This window comes from Batrachochytrium dendrobatidis (assembly GCF_000203795.2).
Source record: "Batrachochytrium dendrobatidis JAM81 unplaced genomic scaffold BATDEscaffold_8, whole genome shotgun sequence".
Taxonomy (NCBI): Eukaryota; Fungi; Chytridiomycota; class Chytridiomycetes; order Rhizophydiales; genus Batrachochytrium; species Batrachochytrium dendrobatidis.
Window position 1 is genome coordinate 308,505 of NW_006281106.1, and position 17,125 is coordinate 325,629.

The window sequence follows — 17,125 nt, forward strand, 5'->3', positions numbered from 1 at the left end:
TTTGGACTGCAATGCGTGAGTCTGATTCTAAACTGTCCATTACACAATGTATGGCTATGCCAAAAAAGGAGAAAAGGCAGATTCAACTGTAGTTTGATTGTGTATCATATGATGAACATTGTGTTTAGAGATCAAGGGAGCTGAACATGCTTTGATATCTAGGATTTCTAAACAATCGCATTGAAAGGATATTTGCTAATGCCCATTTGATTATAAACAGCACATTCACTATCATGGCCTGTCAACCGATCAAAAAATAGCAATATTGCAAGGTATGAACCCTCTACTGTTCATTCTTGAACCCTTTAGAAAATGGTTTTATCAATAAAACGGTTGCAACGTGATTCTGACACGGAAAGAATCGAGTGATTTTGAAGTGGCGGTGCAGTGAATTTTCAGCGGGGAAACGCAACGAATATTTGGCCATTGTTCATCCAAAGCAGAATAAAAGTTGCTGCAAGATAATTTTATTTTACGTGAATACAACTAATTGAAATGAAATTTGCCATCGCTACAGCTCTCCTTGTCAGCTCTGCTCATGCTCTGACCTGCACTACAGGCACAAATCAGGCCACTTTTAACCAGTGCGCCTACAACTCTTTAACTGATCCCAATGGCATGCCTGGCCCTACTGATCAATTCTCTGGTGAGTTTATACTGATATTCAGGCCGCTATAGTATCTGTAATTCGAGGTTTCAAATTGTCATGGCATTATGAGCCCAACTGCCATGTCTGATACTATATGGCTCTGCAGTGAAAGCCAAGACACTCCATTAGCCTGACTGCTGCCTATCTTATTTTTTGACATTGACAAATGAGGCTTGAATCATGGCTGCTTTTTAATTATCGATTACTGATAGTTAGGGGTTGACACCTTGATTTGGGTTAATTACAGCCATTCACGTAAAATAGAGCATTTTTCAGTATCCTGCAATGACTTTTTTTGCTTTGGAATGCATGATGGCTGAATATCTAGTGCTTTCCCACTACACATTGATTCCAATCGACATGCTCTATCCAATTGCAACATGCATCTTATGATACACAATCAGACTATGGCTTTGATCTGAGATTCACTATTTTTAGCACAGCCATATATTGTACAATCACCAGATTTATGCATTGCAATCTAGATGTTTGATTCGACTGTTTTGATGGTATCAATACAACTCTGTACACACATTTGTTGTATTCTGAACCTCGAATATGTTTGCGATCTAGTTCAAGAGAACAAAGACTGCACGTCACAGGAATGCGACTATACATGTCAACCAGTAAACTAAAAGTTTATATGGCACAATGCTGTCCAGTAAATTTGGTGTAAACTGTCTGTTATCATGCATCTTGACACTCCTATTTAGTGTTTTGTTTTACGTGAACATGGCTATAGCACAATTATTTTAAAACTAAAACAGTGCCTTGATCATGTGAAACCTTGACCGACTTGTTTTCTGGCATCACTGTTATCTCACATGTACTTTTAATACCAACAGCCTGCAAATCTTTACAGACCGACAACTATGCCTACTACAACTGTTTGTGCAGACTCTCTAACCTGCTTGTCAACTGGTGAGTTTTGCCAAGTTACGCGTCCGGTTATGATCCGACATACTAACTCTTGTATTTGAAACCACGACATTGGCAGTTACTCGATGTTTTGTACTGGCGACACTGGCATCTATACACAGCAACAGTTTTCTACTCAGTTCTGTGGAGCTGCTCAGCATGTCAGCTCACCTTCAAACGCCCCTACTGCTTCTCTATCTTCTCTCCCTCCACTGCCTACCTTTTCATCCAACTCTGCTCAAAGTCATACCGCTGCTTCATCTGTCGCCGCCTCTGCCGTTCCTACTGCGGCTGCCAAGGCTGCGGGTGAATCTAATGGTGCCAACATGCTGATGAATGCAGTTATGCTTGGTGTTGCTGGTGCAGTTGCTGCTGGTTTCTAAATGTGGTTAATGCTGCCATTTCGCTCCATTCTTGGATCCTTCATTTACTGTCTTGAAAGAAAGATCCTTATTGGCACCAAATTTTTTGACTTGCTCCATTCCCTATCTAGGATGAGCTCATCATTATATTGATTAAACCAGATTATACATTTACAGCCTCATTCATGTAAACGGAATACTAGATAAGACCAACATACACAGTAAACATACAGTTTCATGGAATGATGATTGGCATGTATAGTCGCATTCCTGTGACGTGCAATCTTTGTTCTCTTGAACTAGATTGCAAACATATTCGAGATTCAGAATACAACAAATGTGTGTACAGAGTTGTATTGATACCATCAAAACAGTCGAATCAAACATCTAGATTGCAATGCATAAATCTGGTGATTGTACAATATATGGCTGTGCTAAAAGTAGTGAATCTCAGATCAAAGCCATAGTCTGATTGTGTATCATAAGATGCATGTTGCAATTGGATAGAGCATGTCGATTGGAATCAATGTGTAGTGGGAAAGCACTAGATATTCAGCCATCATGCATTCCAAAGCAAAAAAAGTCATTGCAGGATACTGAAAAATGCTCTATTTTACGTGAATACGACTGTAAAAGGGAGTCTTGCAAGACTACACTTTTCAATATACCCAATGTAAAGATCGTAGCACGATCCAATCAACGCAAATACCAATATGATATTATGACTGAGGAACAACACACTGTCCAAGTGGTACACCACAACAATCAAGTAGCCTTGTATAGTTACTAACCTAAACAAGCTAGGATTGGTTTACTATACAAAAATATAAATACAATAATGTCAGAGTTAGAATTGACATCAACGCTCCAGCAATTGTTTAAACCTATTCATCGATCTAATAAAGTTTATTGACATTTTACTCGTACTGACCGTGGCAGCAACTGCTAGTGCAGTACTAATCCCAGCTGGTAACAATGGTTTACCCAAAGCATCTCCAGTAAAATGCCTGCTCCGACTAATGAACCTGTTCCAAGCACTTTGAACACAGATGAATCAGGCAATACTAGTACAGATGAAATACAGTTGAAAGCAAAGTGTAATGAAGCAGCGAAAAAAGAATGAGAATGAAAAAGCATGGTTTGAGTTCAGATTCAGATTGATGATTTGTTAATGAATTTGATTTTGAATAAACTTGAACTTTCTGGTGTGTTGGTATTTGTCGAGTATTGTGAATGGGTCAACAACCATCGTTGATTGTATATTGTGTTGGGTATTACATCAACAGTTACTGGATTTTTGATTAATACATTGACATGGTTTGTTCCATATGCATCAATGACATGATAACAACTGGTTTTACTTGCAACTACCAATCGCACTTGCATGATATCACCAACTGATAATGTCGTGCATTGTACAACAAACTGAGCAATACACTTGTTCAAAGTCGGATGTAGATTGCGACATCAACCGGTTTGATATTGGTCAATTAGTGTTGTCAGTTTGCAATGCAATATATGTAGTGTGGTATTACGTAGCATGGTGTTGGTAGTGTCGTATCGACAGCTATATTGACATAAAATGGATTACTTGTATTCATTTTGCAGTGATTGTGTTATGCACTACAATATACAATGATTGCATATTTGGTTGGTTGCTACCATATCCTGTATCCTAATCTCGGATACATTCGCGTCCTAATTCAAGAAACCAAAGATCGCAATCTCAGGAATACAACTACACATGCCAATCACTCGATATTTACTCGTAATGTGTGATGCGAAAAGAACAAGAGTTGAAGATTGAATAGGTGTGGTTTATTGAAACAGGGATATAAATGCTTCAAATATTCATTCAGCTTTTTGATACAAAATGGACGCAAAGACCCAATGAATCTTATTAGGGAGCTCAAACGGCGCACTATTGGGCAGTAAGCAGGCATCAATCATGTCATGGGGTTGACCGTTTATTATATGCTCACCCTTGCTTGATATTCTATTTCATATGAATAGGGCGTGGGAATATTTGAAACTTCATTGGCATAAAAAGTAGAACATCAACCTCTTCAATAGTGAACCGAAATTTTATTTGAAATGAAATATATAAGCGTTTCGATTCTTGCTGCGGTGATCTTGACTAGCAATGTCTGTGCCATTCTTCCAGAGCAACACTCAAACCCCGTACCTGGAACCAGCTCAGATCAAAATCCCGTACCTGGAACCAGCTCGGATCAAAATCCCCAACATACTCCACAAGTAATGAGCAATGAGTTTAGCCGTTACTACAAAAGCCGGGAAAGTAAATTCGATTCAATTTCCAAACGAGTAGCTGAGATATTAGATTATTTTTTCCTTACTGGCAAGCTTGTAATCGATGACAAGGACTATGCTTTTGACAATCCCGAAGTCACTAGAGTTGGTAAAGGTAAAAAAGTGCGTCAACTAAATTTCTACTGGAGTAGATATCAATTTACCGGAGTACTACTTGGCATTACGTCAAATCCGCCCAAATCTCCAAATCCAAATGGTCGATATGACGAGCCTATTGTACCAATCAAAACTAGGATGCAAAAGGTTCAGACATGGCTTGGAAAAGATCCTAAAAATCAGTTGGACGGATCTGATTTGGCACTAGTAAATGCCCGAGCTACTTCATCAGTCTATGCAGATGAATTTGGAGTTATCTTGTCCTTGCTTTGGTCAATCTCCAATGAGTACTACACTTGGGCCCAAAATAGCTTGAAACTACTTGACAGTATCCAATTCCAAACCACTCATGCATTTACATTGGCAGTATTTGAAAATTTTAAAAACTACTTTAAACACATAAGTACCTTTTCTAAACAAGCGAGACAGGATATATACAGGACAATCACGGATTTGACACATGCTTCGTTTGATCTTAAAACTACGCTTATGATAATCCAATCCGTAATATTCAAGACTCAAACCAATTTTGATATTACATTTAAATGGTCATTTGGAGCATTGTTTAATATCTATCTCGATTCTGAGCTATACGATGCAGACCACTTTAAAAAGACATTCCAAGACTGGATTAAACTGCACGAGGAGATGAATGAAAAGGTCGTAGATTTGCTAGCCAAAGTATCGGCAGACTCATCGAGCAAATAGTTGGATTTAAAACAAATTATTGTAAAATCCATTACAATAAACTACTCATGTTTGGAATTAGTATTTATAATATCTTTGTCACCGTTTGATGCACCAACTACTATGGTGAGTATTCAACCACATTGTTGAATCACTGAGCATCATGATTAGATACCGGATGGATTTTATACGTGGTGTTATAGAGCCATCTAAATGTATTGATGGGATTCTAAGGGATAAACTGCAAATATAACAAAACTACATTTCTATAAGAAGTAATATATTTGTAAATATTTTAGGAATAGACATGCTCCCTTAGCTCAGTGGTAGAGCGTGCGGCTTTTAACCGCAAGGCCGTGGGTTCGACACCCACAGGGAGCTCTTTTTTCATCAAAAGCACTATAAATAATGTCATTTTTTTCTTGACAGCCATATTCACATGGAACGGAGCAGTCGAGTATCTGTCCTGTTTTGAAAGACAATGGTCAAATACCCATTGCATATTCCTACTACACATTGACTGCAAGCTGTTTACATGCTAATCACCCAGTGTTGATGAGTTTAGTAAATTTGGTGGAAATCGTCTTGATTATGCAGACATTCTTATTCAATGTTCCATTTTACACGGATATGGCTATAGTCAATTAGACAAGATTCAATCATTCAACATCAATAGGTTAAAAACAAAACTCGTTCGTTTATTCCAAACCAACATTTTTTGAAAATGACTAATTTTGATGTTTTTTCAATGCCCGCTTCTTATTTTTCAAGATCTCGACATGTTCAGCCTTTTTCTCTTTTCTTTTCTGGATACCGTCGTACAATTTCTTGTCGCGCTTGCTCATCATATTCTTGGCAAGTTCTTTGGCTTCACGATCTTCTTGTTCAGTTTCGGTCAGCATCGATTTCTTTTTATCTGTAACAGTCAGAGCAGCATTCTTTGCATGCGGCACGCTGGCCTTATCGTAGTTACTAAACTGCACACCAGCAGCTTCAGCCTCAAGCTCGGCTTGAGATGTTGCCTCCAAGTCCTATAAATCAAAACATGTCAGTTGGGTTAAAAACAATCAATATGCCATCCATCACAACAGTAAGTTTACCTCGACTTCGGCAACAGCAACCTCGGCATCCACATCCATGTCCTGTTCAGGAATATAGTCTCCTTCTTCAACAGAAACAAACGGCGACAGATGTGGAGGCAATGTATCTCCAGGATGATACCCAGCTGTTTTGATCAGTCGCCCAGCGTTAACCGAGTCATACACCCATTGAGGCTGAATGTACTCGCGAGATTCAAAGCGTTCTACACCAATAGGCAATTGTCCAACAGTTTGAACCGGGCGATCACAGACATGATGGGTAATGCAACTGTCAGAGATTTGATAAGGAGATCCACTTCCAGAACTTGCGTCCCAGCCAACTTTGCCTCCAAATGATTTGATGATAAATTCAAGCGAGTTGCGAGAAACTTCACGAGGGAGCCAAAACACACAGGATGAAAAAAGACGAGCAGATTTTGCATGCTCAGACTCGGAGGCTTTCCACGATGCAAGAGTTGGCACTGTCTCTTCCAGCGTAGTTGGAGCAGAAATAGGAGCTGGAATGTCCATCTGTTCATCGTTGCCGCCATTGGCATCCAATCCATTTTCTTCAATAATTATACCTGCAGTATCTGACATGTCACTGTCACTGTCCTGTGCAGCCTCAATTTGACCAATCTTTTGATTCAAAGTCTTGAGACGCTGTGCAGATTGGCTGACTTGATTACCCATAGCTGTAGGTGGACCATCAGCAGCAATAGAAACAGATTGAACTACATCCTCGTTTTCCCTGCTCTCAATAATAAATGCAGATAGCCCAATAGCACTAGTTTCGCTATCTGTGCTAATCTTTGGTGGATAAACCAAGTTCAGGTCAGAGTACAGTTTATAATTGACAAACCCGACAAGTGGTTCGTAAATTTCCAAAAAGGTGTCCATAACACGGAAATCAACATCTATAGGAGCCTAGTATACAAGTGAAACCATGCAGTTTGCCATTAGCGTTTTAAAACTTTGGTTCAAGGTGTACAGACTGTATTTTATAAAGCAACACTTACATCTTGAGAAAATTGAAAGGGAGTAATCCAGGTAATCAATTGACCACGGATTTCGGCCTGGTAGTAAATGCCCTTGATGCTCACAAAAGTTTTTTTTAAAGATCGAGATATAATGACATAATGCTGGAATTCCGCGCTCAGACGCTGGCATTCACGAATATGGGCAGCAGAGATATGTTGATTTGCTGAAATTGTGGCAAACAGAAAAATCATTGAAAGAGCATCATCGAGGTCACGGAGTGCATCCACAAAGCAAGGATATCTAATCGGGAGCAAGGTCAGACACAGTTCATGTACAATAATGAATCGAGTCAAGGTATCATTCAAAACAATTATACCTTTCTTTAATAATATGGTCCAGAGTGTAAACAGGACGATTCTCATACAGCCGTTTAGCAACAACAAACTCCCTTTTCCCGATGGCCTTGTTGAGTTTGAGTTTATGAGAACGCTGTTCACGGAGAACACGCAAGACAGGCTCGTGAAGCAAAAACTGAATATCCTTTCGGAAATAGTAAGTTTGCCAAGTTGTAGAACCCTTTGCGAGCTGACGCTTGTTTTTAGGCTCAACAGGATAAATTCCCTTTAAAATGCATAGACGTCTAAATGAAATGTATAGTCGATTAGCAGTTGAACTCAAAATACATTTCCATGCAATCAGCAGCGTAGGATTGACCAGCCCAATAAAAAGTTGATTCAGTCAACAAGTTCATGCTTTACCTGAATTGAGTCAAAGTAATTTGAAGTTTCTTGATAGCTTGAGATCGAGAAATGTATTTAAGAACATTGCCTTCTTTTCCCTGTATAAAATTAATTTTTAAAAGGTAAATGTCAGCAATTAAATATGGATGAAAAATCTAGTAAGCCGAGATTGATTGCATGGCGAGTATAAATGCAAGTTTCAGCCTATTGAAAGTGTATGTTCCTAAAAGCTATACAATCCTTTCAAACCCAGCATTTTATAACACTGTTCAGTATATAAAACGAAGCAAACTCGCCTTTTTAAGTTTTCCTGCCATGTCGACTGAGATTAAAAACGAATCAAAAACTCGAATTCGAAGAAAAAAAATTTATTTGCAAAACCCAAAATACAATCTAAACACGTGATGTAAAATCACATTAATTCTAGTGACAATCGGAATAAAAATACTTATATTTCTACCTAATCTTGTCATGTTTCAAAACTAATTTAATGTCATCAAACAGGTTGTTGCAACATTGCGGAAACAAGCTTTTGGCTGGTAAACTGCACGATCGTTTTGGTTTGGTGTAAACGATGTAAATAACGTACCAAAACTCGCGCAAGAACAGAACCGAATGTGCGACATTGTTCTATATTCCATCAAGTGGGTTAGAAAGTCGCACCAAGTCAGACTGTCGTTTGGATACAGAAAACACGATAAGCGCTCATGCCATTTAAATCAACAATCTGTCGATATCCCTAAAAGGACATTACCAAATCCAATTACACTTGTTGGTTAATGGATTGTACGTGAATACATTCCAGAAAACACACTCATGGTGATGGGTTGCTGAAAACTTATTTTATTTTATCCCCTATTCTCATGCCCTTTATCGCTAGCCGTAAACGATCTATCAAACAGTGACGGTGCATTCAACAGCCGCTTGACTCTACTAATCTTATCAGAAAATGAACCAGTTTGAGATGAAAGCTGTAGTGATGGTTGTCCAAACCTATTGTTTTCAAAAGAGAGATCCAGTCCATTACGAATACTGTCGTTAGACCTATCAAACAAACTGTGCATTGGTGCAGAAGTGCATCCATTAGCATCGTTTAAACCATTTTCCAAATGAACATTTAGACCGGAAAAAACCGAATAATACTGTTGATGATGATCCTGTAGTCGATCGAGTGAGCCACCACGGTGTAGTAGTTGGGTTTGGAAAGAATGTGTGGGTTGTTTATCTAGATTAAACAAATGCGGTCTTTGCTGTTTAAATTCACTAGTTTCAATAGGTGCAGTTAATGCACGTGTACGAGCTGGTGATGGATAGTGTGCCATGTTTGCCGATGTGGACATGACATCCGAAGTACTTGTCAACTCGTCAAATGGTGACTGTAAAAGTTTTTCAAAAAGAGAGTTGTAAGCACTTTTGTAGAGAATCTCATAGTCCACACACGATTCTTTGGTGGGAGAAAGCACTAGCGCAGAATGTGAACGACGATGTTGCAAATGTGAGACATTAGAGATGGATGAGCGTGGGATACTGCTGCAAACAGTCGGATTGTCACGTATACAAGGCACATCAGCGACCGATTTGGTATTCAAAGCACCGTTGGTTTCAAAGTCATGACGGTTTTTCATATACCTTTTTGAAAACATCATAGTAGTTGGTACAATGTGATTATCAATGAATGATTTACGTAAGTGGCCAGTGTATGCTTTTGTCAAGGATTGTGCCGTTGGATGTACAGAAGATGGCGAGCAATTTTGATATTGTGCATCATTATACGTCGAGGAACGCATACATGTGTTTGGGTTGACATTTGCAGTTGAATCTCGAAATGAGTCAGTTTCAACCACATTAGACAATACAATGCCATGTTTTTTCAAAAACGCATTCTGCTGAGGAACGGGTGCTTTTTGTAGATTAGTGTAGTTTTTTGTAGGAGTTGATAAGGGTGTGACGTGAGATAAAGTGGAACTAAAATTGGGATCTGAGTGAACGGCAAGTGGAGTAGACCATGCAGAAGGACAAGTAGCAGTATGGCTGGAATATATGCGTGGTTGATGGTTTGACATTGAACTTTCAAGGCTCGTAGGATTGCAGTCTAGCTTGGGTTTACATGCATGTTTAGCATATAGTAAATGGTTTGTAGTTGGAGGCGGTTGACAATCTTTAGTTAGCGAGTCAAAGCACAACTTGCTTGATCTTCCATGTGGTATAGATTTTAGTGATGCAGTATGCGAGTTTAATGGTGATGGAGATTCGGGAAGCAAAGTGTGCCCAAGACGATTTCGAGTCGAGTTAGCACTGGCTGTAGTTGAATCAGATCGATGATGATTTAAAGAATGCTTGCTAGCAGAGAAGGTTGTGTGTGGTAGAGAATGGTTGGATCGATCATACTGTGCCTGCTTATCATTCTGGGTATGGATGTCAAAAGTGGCTGTATTACTCATTTCTGCACTGGTGTTGGGTGGTTGTGGTAGATTAGGGATTGAAACAGGCACAAGACGCGATGAATGAGATAGTAGCTGGGATGCAATGGGCTGGGTGGTATGTGTGTAGGAATGTAGATCTTTAGGTGTAGCAGCAAGATTAAACTGAGCATCCAAGGCAGATGTTGGTAATTGCTTATCAGTGCCATGGATTTTGGGTAGACACTCGAGTGACGCGACAGCGGAGTTCGTGTAGCGAGTACCATTCTGATGTAGTTTTCTCTGTTCGTTTGAGATCGATTGCGGCTTTGACTTTGATGGAAACTGTTGTGGTTGAATAAAACGTAAAACCAAAGGTGAGAGTACTTTTGAGTCTGCAGGATCCACTACAGGGCCGAGTGCATCGCTCATGTTGTCCACATTGTTGGTTGAAGATGGTACAAAATTTTGCATACACTGCTGATCCAACGCCGATTTGGCCCGTGTTGTACATGTAGCTGAATACAAGTTTGAATTCAAGTGGGTAGCTGGGACTGCCAAGGCAGTGAGAAGCGGGTAATCTTGACAAGAATCTACTGCAGCTACGGTTGCGGGTGTCAAATCAGACATATTTGCAAGACTATTATAGTCGCTTCCACTACTCGGTAAAGCAATATGATTTGGACAAGAGCTATGATGACCGTGAATGCGGTCAAGGGGGTTAGGGAAGTGATGATCCACAGAATGAATGCTGGTAGAACTCAAATGTTTTTTTCGTCGGAGTGTGTGATGCGACGAGCGTCTGCGTACCAAAGAATGTATTGACGATTTGGCAGTACTGTTATTGGGGACTCGACTAGAAAATAACAAGGGAAGAATCCATCGAGCAATCAGAGATAATAGGGCAGATACAATGGCAGTCAACATGGTTGCTATCATCATAGGCAGTCCAGAGATAATCATAAAAACAGTGACAGAATATGGACGCTAAAAGTGTTGAAGTAGAAATTTAATCAGGGTTGTAAAACAAGCCATAGTTAGCAGTGAGTTTGAAATGAAAATGTGTCCAAACCCCATTGAGCCATAAACAGGGTTCAAAATAAGCAATTGTTTGTGAATCGGCAGATTACGAAAAAGAATTGCAATCAAAAAATAAGATCGCTAATCAGTCATATGAGTTGGCCAAACAAAGAGAAGCATTTTGTTCAGTTCAAATTGATGTCCAACACCAAATATTATTGTGCCATTAAGCAAAACATTTACAGGAAATAAAGCAGTATTGGTGTACGAGTTCAATCATTCGACCTTTCGTTTGAAGATTCAAAAGTGGTCGATCAAGTAATCCATTGCGGTATACTTGTCAAACATCCAATAAGAATAAATTCCGATTTTCCCCTAAAAGACATCCATCATTGAAAAGCAAATCCATGGCTAATTGTACAAACTCGGTCGCTTTCTCAAACAAGTGATTATCAACCAAATATGCTTGAAGCCGCTCAACGCTTCAAAGCAACAATCAAAAGCGGTCATTGTGCATGCATGGGTGAGTTGCAAGCCCATTTCCTGGTCACAACCCATCAGGTGGCCAGTAAACAAAAACGGTGTATTCAACTGAAAACAAACCAGATCCATTCATAAATAAAAAGTATTTGGTTTTACCATAGATCGATGTCGATGTCGTCCTGACTGAGCAATGGCTGCCAATATCCATGTTGTTGTCGCTAGAATAAGCGATGCAGCTACATACTGTGGAAAAAGTGACAAGGGCTGATCTGATGTGCATCCAGGAACTAAACAAGGTTTGGATGAATCTATATACTGTTGGTGGTGGTTGACTCCTACTACTTGATGCGAAGTGGGTTTAGATTCACACTTGTTTCTGAAAATCGACACTGGAAATGGTACGTTCAATGACAATGACGATCTAGTCTTGTTGAGGCAGTCATGATCATTTTGTACAGCTGCTAAACAGATTGCTGCTGGTTGATACGATCCAAGATCCATTAAATCTTTGGTGTTGCTGCTAGACCTTGCATTACACACATCCAGGCCTGGATGATTCTCTGGAATGGCTCGATTGCTAGAAATCAGCTCAATGGTAGTTTCATCCAGCGGGGTTTGCTCTACAGCAGCAGATTCATCAGTCATGACCGGTGATGTTGGAAAGAATTCCTAATATTCAACCATTTGAACTTGTTTGTAATACCCTCAGGCGGACGGGTTTTGCCAACGAAACAAACTTTCATGTCGATTTGGAATTCAGAATATCACATTAATTCTAGTGACAATCGGAATAAAAATACTTATATTTCAACCTAATCTTGTCATGTTTCAAAACTAATTTAATGTCATCAAACAGGTTGTTGCAACATTGCGGAAATAAGCTTTTGGCTGGTAAACTGCACGATCGTTTTGGTTTGGTGTAAACGATGTAAATAACGTACCAAAACTCGCGCAAGAACAGAACCGAATGTGCGACATTGTTCTATATTCCATCAAGTGGGTTAGAAAGTCGCACCAAGTCAGACTGTCGTTTGGATACAGAAAACACGATAAGCGCTCATGCCATTTAAATCAACAATCTGTCGATATTCCTAAAAGGACATTACCAAATCCAATTACACTTGTTGGTTAATGGATTGTACGTGAATACATTTCAGAAAACACACTCATGGTGATGGGTTGCTGAAAACTTATTTTATTTTATCCCCTATTCTCATGCCCTTTATCGCTAGCCGTAAACAATCTATCAACCCTTTCTATTTTAAAAACATTCATCGCAAAACACAACTACATGGGTTCATTCATAACCAATTCCAACCAATTCAATTTCCGTCGTATAGGCGGTTGTGTTGTCAAAGCCGTATCTACTGGTGTTGATAATGATCCGTTCGTTACTTGAAAATCAACAGTTTCAACTGAACAAGCTGTGTGTAATATATCCACATTCGCCTCATCGTTTTTAACTTTCAGTTCAACCATATCGCTTTGGTTGTCATCTGATGATGCTATGATTCGCGAATTAACTTTGACAATATCAACAGATTTGTCCATATAATCAATTGCTATATGCTGGCTTTGTTCTAGATGGGTCGTTGTGGGAATAATTTCGCTAGGTCCGCTAGGATGTGAAAAAGCAGGCTCATGACGACCATACCGTTCTAAAGCAACATCTGATAACGGACTCTCATCGTCATAGTCATCCTCAACATGAGGAGCACCTCTATCAGCACATGCAGGTTTAGTTTCAAGAGCTCCGTGATCTAATATTCCATGTCGCCATGGAGCTTGTGTCTGAACAACAAACTGAGGTTTGGGAACAACAGGAGCACTTGATCTTGTTGTACTCAGTACATCACAACTCATCCCTACACGCACCGGACCTCGATGTGACAATACATCAGACAAGGGAACAGATGCAGACAATGTTGTAGGTCCGCATTTCCCACGTTGGTGTTTCTGACCAATGCAGTCATCGTGAGGTTGCTGTTGTGGAAGAATATCGGGTCCTTTATGCCGTTTGTTGTTTTGTGAAAACGTATCTGGACTGCTGTTCGGTGCCAAGGACTTTGTCCCAACAGGTATTGCAAAAGACGGGCAGTTTCCGGAAAGATTGTCCTGCGAGACATGTGTTTTTGGTTGTGGTAACGAGTCTGACTGATTGTGCTCATTCGACCCACTTTGAAATAAATACGCTTGAGTCGGATTAGTTTGTGTGAAGCCACCATCAATAATCTCCTCCTCAACAACCGTCTCAATTTTGTGTTGCTCATCTACATTATGTTGTTCTTTCTCGTCTGTGCTGTATGGTTTGGTGTCTATTTCGTGCTGTCGTGATGCTGAAATAAATGAGACTAATGCGGGTGGTGTTAAAGGAGTGGTATGTGAATGTGCTGGATTAATGTGTGTTGGAATAGATGTGATAGTAGGCATTGTTGACACGACAGGAGTACTAAACAAAGGTGAGGCAACATAGGGCAAGGTGATGGATGATACCGAGATTGCTCCAGATAGCTTTTTTCTAGATGGTGATATGGCTGCAGGATTATGACGGGTTGGTCCTCCACGCACTCTTGAGCTTGATTGAACATCTTGGCAAACCGAGGTTTCTATAAAAGCATTCACTGAGTTGCTCTCACTGCCAGAAGTCCCAAGAGATGCAGGTCTGCAATGAACACCCGTCTGAGGTTGGTTTATATCTCGTGTCAACGAGTTAGTAGCTGAGGCATCCGACCCATTGGATTTGTTCCGATTATGTCGTGTTTCCAATGCAACACCACGCAGTGGGGTATTCGGTTGTCGTGAAGATGACGATGGATGCACACTTCGTACATCAGCTAAATTATGTGATGATGTCGTATTATCCCATCGATTACGTCTTTCGTGTAAATCGGGTTTGCTAGATGGATTAGATGTGCCTTCGATACATTGAATATGCGGAACCACACCTAAAGTATTGCTTCCCTGTGAGCCACGACGATGTGTGTCTGGCAAATGAGGATCAGTGATTCCATCCATACTTGAAAAAGATTCTCTACGGTCTAATCGCTTGGAAGGATGAGTTTCATCCAACTGTGCTGAAGCAGATGCAGCCGTTGCACTTGTTGGAGCCAAAGATGATTGGGTGTGTGTCAGTGCATCTTCTGTAGGTCTAGCATCAAGAAAATAAAAAATCATTCCAAAAAGCAAGAGTTGTAATTTAGTATATGCCAATCCACCCAATAAAATCTAAACAGTCACAGCTGACCTTTGATCTGGATGTGCAGCCTGATGGGCGCGCCGTTCTCTTGCCTTCCACTGTGCTCGTATTGCCTCGACATGAGAGTCCAGCTAAATCAATCAATGTAGCAATAAAAATAATTTCAATATAAACAGAGTATATCGAAAGACAAATTTCAATGACTGTGATAGAGTACGCAGTCTTGACTGGCTATTGCAAATAATCATACCACTTCTCGAGTAATGCAGTATTTTATAGCCTCCATTGTCTCTTTTAGTTTGGACTCTTCATCAGCAACACGTTTATCGTCCCTACAATAATAAAACGAGTCAATCAGAATCAACTCTAATTCCAACACAAATTTTAATCAATCATCATACCTAAATCGAATAAACCGCCATCCACCTATTCGCACATCGCCCGCATATCCATTTTCAAACATATATGTCTTCCAAACTGGGTCATATGTGCACTCTACAATTCGCCCATCAGGTGATGGACTCTTCCATCTATGATTGATTGGTTGAAAACGTTAAATATACACTTGGCATAAAAGCATGCATCGTCACTATACTCACAGTTGTGCGACATCTAATGGTAAACTCAAATCATCTGCATATTTATGACTCCCATGATCGCCAATCAATAAATGGTAGTGAGGTTTGCGCTCCTTATCAAATACCACCCGAACTTTAAAACATGCTTTGTGTGCATTAGGAAAAATCCATTTTAATCTAATACAAAAACAGTAGTATCAGCAAAACAAGCCAAAGCACTATAATTTATAGACATGAAATCCAACAAGACCATTACAACTTACAGTCCCACTTCTTGTGTCTCTTGCCCAGGAGAATATGCAGCGCGAACTGGAGTAAATAATAGGCCAGTGCTAGGCAACTTATCACGAGAAATATTGCCAAGAATAATGCCAAGGCCATAAGAACGCTCATGTCGACAAATCTCAACTCTGTTCAAATCAATGATTGTAATTAACACATATAGTGTAGAAAACACAGTTGTAGAGTCCACCACTTACGCAAAAGGAGTTTTGGCTGCCAGTTCAGGAAACTTTTGTAAAAATTGATGATGTGGTTTAATAATGTCTTGCTGTAAAATCTACAACGTGCCCAAATCAAAAACTATTAGTAAAGTAATACTGAAAAATGAATACAAGTCGAACAATGACGCATTTGAAATCGTTCTCACCCCGACTCGAGTGCTAAGAGATCGAAGAGTGACGTTTATCCCACTAATTGAGATGAGATCACGAGCAACAAATTTAAATTGAGATTTATCTGCTGGTTGGTTCTAATAAGGTTTGAATAGTTCAATGACAAATATTATTATTTTATAAGCACCAATGCTAGTCAAGTAAATTTGATAAAACCAAAAAATGCCTTACTTGAAGTAAAACCATCTCGCCATCCATGATAGTATCGTGAAGAAATGCCTGATGATTATTTCCATGAGGAAAGTGGATCTCGTTATAATACAGATTGCAACCCTTGTCCATCTAAAACCAATGTAGCATCGCAATAGTTAATATTGTAGCAATAATTGAATTGATTGCACATGAACAGGTAGATTTGAATGCATCATTTAAAAGGCTTACAATAAATGCAGCAGGGCCGCTTGGAGTGACCAAAAGAAGAACGAGTACACGAGAGCCTCGACCTCGCTCACACACAAAGTAATCGTTTTCTTCAAGGATTTTCAGACGAACTTGTGTGAGATGTAAAGAAACAGCGCCAGGAAAGCTAAACAAGTAGCAAAGAATGAATTGCAATGGACCGTTCAAGTCAGGATAGATCGTAACAAGTAGTGAAAGATTCAAGATAAATTCCAGTAAAGATGGATTAATAATCTAAAAACACAGATATAATGCGTAGTATATTGTAATGAAAGTGTTTTAAAACAAGGCAGTGTAGCTCGGATGATTAAATACACAACATTCCATGTTGAGTTATAACAAGTCCAAGCCATGATGCAATATGCTCGTCAAGTTTGTATACGCAGTTCTGGACTATCAATTCAGAATAGCAGCAGCAATGGGAGCAAAAGCTGTTATTACCCATCTGACTTGCAGCCCACAAGTGCCTTTATCCTCGCACGGAGTTCTGTTGCATAGGTAGGGTCTACAGGAAGACCCAGAATCGACAGCAT

General features: G+C 39.7%; 5 protein-coding genes across 5 annotated transcripts; 2 read left to right on the top strand and 3 right to left on the bottom strand.

Moving 5' to 3' along the window:
* Positions 1–495: 495 nt before the first annotated feature.
* On the top strand, positions 496–1,950 carry BATDEDRAFT_25760 (uncharacterized protein; the record flags this gene model as incomplete). The annotated part of the gene is made up of 3 exons (XM_006679810.1): positions 496–646; positions 1,495–1,570; positions 1,647–1,950. 3 exons carry the CDS (start codon positions 496–498, stop codon positions 1,948–1,950), a joined length of 531 nt encoding a protein of 176 aa, XP_006679873.1.
* A 2,073-nt stretch (positions 1,951–4,023) lies between these two features.
* BATDEDRAFT_25761 (uncharacterized protein) lies at positions 4,024–5,064 on the top strand (the record flags this gene model as incomplete). The annotated part of the gene is made up of 1 exon (XM_006679811.1): positions 4,024–5,064. The coding sequence occupies one exon, from the start codon at positions 4,024–4,026 to the stop codon at positions 5,062–5,064; it is 1,041 nt and encodes a 346-aa protein (XP_006679874.1).
* Positions 5,065–5,338: 274 nt separating this feature from the next.
* On the bottom strand, positions 5,339–5,545 carry BATDEDRAFT_89787 (uncharacterized protein; the record flags this gene model as incomplete). Its single annotated transcript, XM_006680086.1, has 1 exon — positions 5,339–5,545. One exon carries the CDS (start codon positions 5,543–5,545, stop codon positions 5,339–5,341), a length of 207 nt encoding a protein of 68 aa, XP_006680149.1.
* A 226-nt stretch (positions 5,546–5,771) lies between these two features.
* On the bottom strand, positions 5,772–8,160 carry BATDEDRAFT_30235 (mRNA-binding ribosome synthesis protein NOP7; the record flags this gene model as incomplete). Its single annotated transcript, XM_006679888.1, has 9 exons — positions 5,772–6,074; positions 6,144–6,610; positions 6,707–7,049; positions 7,142–7,403; positions 7,480–7,743; positions 7,862–7,941; positions 8,080–8,083; position 8,108; positions 8,136–8,160. 9 exons carry the CDS (start codon positions 8,158–8,160, stop codon positions 5,772–5,774), a joined length of 1,749 nt encoding a protein of 582 aa, XP_006679951.1.
* A 4,857-nt stretch (positions 8,161–13,017) lies between these two features.
* BATDEDRAFT_89511 (uncharacterized protein) lies at positions 13,018–17,125 on the bottom strand (the record flags this gene model as incomplete). The annotated part of the gene is made up of 11 exons (XM_006680087.1): positions 13,018–14,893; positions 14,990–15,072; positions 15,192–15,273; positions 15,343–15,471; positions 15,541–15,696; positions 15,783–15,929; positions 15,999–16,078; positions 16,169–16,270; positions 16,365–16,475; positions 16,575–16,719; positions 17,034–17,125. 11 exons carry the CDS (start codon positions 17,123–17,125, stop codon positions 13,033–13,035), a joined length of 2,988 nt encoding a protein of 995 aa, XP_006680150.1. The 3' UTR covers positions 13,018–13,032.